General features: G+C 45.0%; 1 protein-coding gene across 1 annotated transcript; it reads right to left on the bottom strand.

The window, feature by feature from the left end:
- Positions 1 to 352: 352 nt before the first annotated feature.
- Positions 353 to 4900, bottom strand: CUNH11orf53 (chromosome unknown C11orf53 homolog). Its single transcript, XM_037734608.1, has 4 exons — positions 4873 to 4900; positions 3551 to 3664; positions 2412 to 2713; positions 353 to 1102 (listed from the first exon to the last, which is right to left on the bottom strand). The coding sequence occupies exons 1-4, from the start codon at positions 4898 to 4900 to the stop codon at positions 701 to 703; spliced, it is 846 nt and encodes a 281-aa protein (XP_037590536.1). The 3' UTR covers positions 353 to 700.
- Between the last annotated feature and the right edge of the window lie 882 nt (positions 4901 to 5782).

Below are 5782 nucleotides of genomic sequence, written 5' to 3'. Positions count from 1 at the left end.
CAAATAAAATTTTGGGCCTTTTTTGGATTTAACTAATTTTAGGACATCCTGGGTTCTAGGATAGAGCCAAAACTATGTTTTTTACAAAGCCATAGTCTCCTGATCTCATCCTATTTTATGGACAATAACATATTTATAGTTTGTGCCATGTTTTTTACTGGGCTTTTACAAGTCACTATAATAAGGCATAAATATATGTATCTAAAACACTTCAGTCTTTAAAGTCACATGCTATAAAATGAGTTTTGTTTTATGTACTCATATCTATATTATATCCTATCCATTGTCTTTTACTGAAGAATACACATAGTTTATAACTAAGAAACATTTGACAGGAAAATCAGTATCTTTATGATCTGCATAAATTTTTTAATGCAATTTAAGAAAAAATCAGTGTCAAAAATGATATGTCAAAGATAACAGAAGATTCAGAATGTAATGGGTTACAACAGTTCCCAAAAGACCGCATTGTAAGGTTATCTTACTAGAATACCGTCTGTGGTACATTTAATTAACATTCTGTTTTATTTCAGTGGGGCTGTGGTGGAGAGGATTGCAAATAAATGCCATCATCCACTAACAAAGGGCAGCATTGTGGCTTATTCTGAAAATCCAGTCCTGAATGAGTTGACACACCTAAAACGATCTTGGGAACGCGCCTCAAGTTAAAGAAAAACCCAGAAGTCCTTTGGCCCTCCCCTTAATAAGCTCTGCGGCATTCATATGACCCCCAGGTGATGCTCCCATCTTCTTTTGCCCAAGGGGAAGGGTCATGGAGGGAACAGGTGTCTGCTTCCTCATTTGGGGAGAGTGGCCCCACCTTGGGCGGTAGGTCATTTGAAACCGTCATGAAAGGGGTGATGGGGTAAGGCGGTGGGGTGGGGTACCCCGGAGTGTGGTGCAGATCTTCCAGAGCATGCAGCGAATAGGACTGAGCCCCAGCCAGGGAGGTCCCCCAGCTGGAGCCCCTGTGCTGGGCGGTGCTCCCGGACTCGAGCTGGGAGAGGCAACTCGTGCTGGGTGGCAAGGTCTGCAGGGCATTGGTGGACACAGGGTCAGGCTGGTTAAGACTGTCAGGCACCGTCTGCTCCCATGAGTCCCTCTGAGGAGAATGGAAAGGCCACTGGGATTATTCAGTAGGTGACACTCTGATGATACATTGTGTGCTGCCAGACTGTGGTTTCGGGGCAGCCTTGGTCCCCTCTCTCTGCTGCCTGAAGCCTGGTTCTCAGGCTGCTCTTCCCTCCAGCATTTGATACCAGCAGTGAAAGTTTTCCTTCCTTCCTACTCTACAATTAGACTTGCTATAGGTATTGAGACTCCTTTTCCCAGAAGACAACATAAAATGAGTGAAATGTGAGACTAATAAAATGCACATCTATGCAACATTTTACTGTGTACAATGCGCTCTGTCTTGCATTCTTTTTGAGTCTCCCATTAGTCTGGGTCCTAGAATGCCCTTTACACAGTGGGGACGGTCAGCACTTGGCCCACTCCTCGAAGGAGTAGGCCTTCAACTCCGTAGTGAGCTTTTGAGTGGACTCAGGTGCCCACTCGTGCCCTCAGTAAGGCCGGAGGAAAGAGATAGGAATCCCATAGGTTTGGAACTAGAAAGACTAGGGTTCTTCATGGCTACTCCTGACTCTGAGCCTGACTTTGCTCGTCTGTAAAATGGGAATTCATAAATATATCCTGAGTTGTTGTAAGTATTGAATGAACAAAGGCACATCACATTTCCTGGCATAGAGTAGGTACTTAATAATGTGAATTCTCATTCTCTCCTTTTTGTCTAAAATCCTGTCCTAAGAGATTCATTCTTTTATAGTGGAAACCTTTATGATTCTCTAGGAGTATTAGCATTCTTCAGGTATTTATGAACTCACCGGTTTGGAAGGATTGAGAGAGAACTAGGTTTTTTAGGCTAAAAATGTAGGGAAGGGGAGGCAGGGGACTTGGAAAGAAAGAGGAGCCCTATGTATCCTCCTTGGGAGATTACAGTCCATTTCATAATTACGATCCATCTGCCTAGCCGTGTCTGAGGTGCAGCTTCAATGCTCTTTCCTTATGGGCTGCTGGGATGATGATGACTGGCACTAGCAGGGCTGGGGAACATCAGGTGAATATCAGTAGAGCATTAACAAAATGGATATAAATCCTGCTGTACAGTCCTCCCGGTTCCAAGCCCTGCGCAGACGCTCCTGGCTGTCATGGTTAACAGGGATCCTTGAGCAAAGCTCCCTCGGAGGGTGTCCTGACATCTCCAGGCAGCTGCAAAGCAGCCTCAGGGGTCTCCAGGGTGGGCCAGACCTGGCTTCCACCCGGATGCCAAGCACAGGGGCTGGGCCAGATGGGATGGTGAGCCCTGCCCTTCTTTTACTCCCTCCCACCAGGTCAAGTCCCTGCATACTCACAAATACGAAGTGAGGGGGGTCTCCGGGGAAGGGCGGCGGCAGGAGCGGAGGCAGGGGCGAGGCGCCGAACAGGGAGCCCGCGTTGGGCGTCAGCGCGGGAGGCCGGTAGTCCCCGTAGGGCTCCGGGGAGAAGTAGGGCTCCAGGTGGGCCGCGTGGCTCTGCCCTGCGGAGGACTCACAGGGAAACGGCTTCCCCACGCTGGAGGCGTAGACGTCATTTGAAAACTGTTTACTGTTGTGAAAGTCTGAGTCAGATAAGAAAGATCTTCTGACACCGTAGTAACCTGACGTGACCGGAGAACCTGTTGCCAAGTGAAAAACACATGGGCAGAAAGTTCCTCCCAGGACGGTCAAGGCCTCCGTGGCAGCTGAGTCTCTGCCTGGGAAACTATGTGACTAACACATGCCTGACTCCAACGCTAACATGGAAATAGACAAATATCTTGAAAAACATGAAATATTCCTGCATTAGCCCAAATTACTAATACGTTTTAAAAGTTCAGTCTGCCTTTAGGGATGAGTTCATTCTAGACAGTGCAGTATCTCTTCATTGACTCATATTTACTGAATACTTTCCAGGTGCCCGGCGCTGTGCTGGGAAGAGGTAAATGAAAGAATCTCTTGGCATTCACATTTTAAGGAGGAAGCGTCTTTTCCGCAACATCGGAGCTACCTCTCCCTATACTGTATATGGAACTGTTAACAAGAGCCTGCTCCTGGGCTGTTACCTGTGATCACTAACTCTGAATAAGGAAACACATATAAGCGCACCTCAAATCAGAGGCAGGCTGAACTCTGTCTTCTAATTCTTCGCATATTGACCTTACACTGGGTCGCACGCCTGGCAGACATCAATAAATGACTTGCTTTAGGATTAGATGGCTACACAGAAGCCAATGTTAGAGGCCTATACTGTTTTAAGGCTTTGAGGAGTTTCATGTTATTTGCTGCCCTCTTGTGGCCTCATGGAATACTTCACTCAGCTCACGAGGGCCCTGTTAAGTTTAGATGCCTGGTGCAGAAAGCTTCCCTTGGTGGAGAGAGGGAGGGACAGCTGAAATTGATAAGAGCCTCATTTAAGATGAGCCCAGTGAAATGGTTTCCAAAGAAAAAGATGTATTTGCTCAACATTTTCTGACCCTGTAGCTCAGTTGTAGCAGAAAACACACGATTATTCACAACATGTGTGAGGGCGTAGACTTGAGGTCTATGAAGCTGATGGTTTAATTGTTCTGGCTGGCGGTGGGTGTGATCTAGTGCCAAGACCAACACCCTTAGGTCACGGGTCACAAAAAGGCTGAGCCGGGGAGAAGATGCAAGTGCCTGTCTTCCTTACCTTCTGCCAACCACAGCAGACCACTTCTGAGCTTCTGACTCTATAGGCAGGATTCCAGCTTAGCCCACAGGAGCCGGCACTTTATATGATGCTCATTCCTCTTTCACCTGAGTCACAGTGGTCTTTCCAGTCAAACTGCGAGCCCCATGGTGGCAGAACTCAGGCCTTATACATTTTCTTTAAACCCAGTAGTATAACATTGTGTTCAAGAATGGCTTGTGAATTTACTTACCCAGAAGAAGAAATCAAAATTCCTCATCAAAACCTATAGCATGATCCTACTCACTTCACTTTTACATTCTAGAACTTCTAACCTGCCCATGCAGTTGAAAGCTGCAGTTAGGGTTTTCATTATAAGCATACTTCCTTGGGAGAAAAACCTGGGCAACTGAACCTTAATATAAAGAAATAAGGTTCTGTTTCATACAATGAATTTATATTTATGAGAGTGGTTATGGTTGAGAATATGGAAATAAGGTTTCCAGGCTCTCATGTCTATACTCCCAATTTCCAAATCAAAACCACGAAGGAAAAAATCCTCTGCTCTCTTAGCATGCTCAATCTTTCCTTCCTTCTTGTCTTTCTTCCTTCCTTCCTTTCTGCCTGCCTGCCTTTCTTTCTTCCCTCCCTCCCTCCCTCCCTCCCTCCCTCCCTCCCTCCCTCCTTCCTTCCTTCCTTCCTTCCTTCCTTCCTTCCTTCCTTCCCTCATTCCTTTCTGTCTTTTGACCGAGTCTTGCTGTGTTGCCCAGGCTGGAGTGCAATGACACGATCTTGGCTCACTGCAACCTCCGCCTCCCAGGTTCAAGTGATTCTCCTGTCTCAGCCTCCCGAGTAGCTGGGACTACAGGCATCCGCCACCATGCCCGGCTAATATTTGTATTTTTAATAGAGATGGGTTTCACCATGTTGGCCAGGCTGGTCTCGAACTCCTGACCTCAGATGATTCACACTTCTCGGCCTTCAAAAGTGCTAGCCACCACTCCTGGCCCTTAGCATGTAATTTCTCCATACAAAGAGAAAGAATAATTTTTAGTTAAAGAGAAGCTACAGAAATTTTTTTTCTGTAGAAGACAGGAGATGCAACCAAATTTCAATGACAGTATATATGATTGGGAAACAACATACAGACATTTAAATATTTGGGATCCTCCATTGCTCTTATTCCTTTCCTTTACCCAGCTCTGAAGGTGATAAAACTGTTAGGAACTGTACCACTTCTAGGTCAGACTAGATGAGGTTGTCTTTGCCTGTGTGTGTGTTTATATGAGAATGTCCAACACTATTATTAGGAATTCCCCTTTTTCATTCCCACAGGAGTATTTAATGAGACATAGGCATTGAAATGAATTCAGAATGCTGAACCAAGTGCCTGACTATGGAGAGCACCCAGCACCCCCGCATCCCCCCTGCCCTGCTCTCAGGCTGCTTTCCTCTTTCTGTTTGAAAGCAGATGCCTCATCTATCAGATCATGGTCTCAGAATTTAAGACATTTTAAAACTGTAGCAAGGGCATAATTTCTATTGCCTTTGGCCAAAATGCTTGGAATCAAATGGCTGCTTTCAAGACAAAATGAATTTTAAATTCAGAAATGACTGAATGAGTTCTATTCTTCGCTGATTTTGTATTTTAGACATAACCTTTTTAAAGGAGCAGAGTTTTGGAAGTGGTGTAAGGTCATTATAAAAGCATGAAAGCCCAGCAGCTTGATTTCAATTCCAAAGGGAATAATCGCTTATTGAATTAAAGTACTCACCTGGCATCTGCACAAATGGAGACTGAGAGGAACTGATGCTGCCCTGGAAGGTAAACAGAATTCAAGTGTTTTCTTTAGTTGTAAGGTTGAATTTAATAAAAGTTAGGAATACACCTTATAAGCTTGGTTTTATGATATCCAGAAATATTACTTGGAAAGTTGGGTTGACCCTTCAGGTCAACTGAGGATAAGAATTAAAATACCATGGAACAAAGTTTTACAAGAGTCAAAGAGAAATCACGCTTTTACATTTTGATAAATATCCCAGAAAACACTGGCTG

This window comes from Cebus imitator, unplaced genomic scaffold (genome assembly GCF_001604975.1).
Source record: "Cebus imitator isolate Cc_AM_T3 unplaced genomic scaffold, Cebus_imitator-1.0 Scaffold641, whole genome shotgun sequence".
Lineage (NCBI taxonomy): Eukaryota > Metazoa > Chordata > Mammalia > Primates > Cebidae > Cebus > Cebus imitator.
This window is presented reverse-complemented; position numbering and strand designations above follow the sequence as displayed.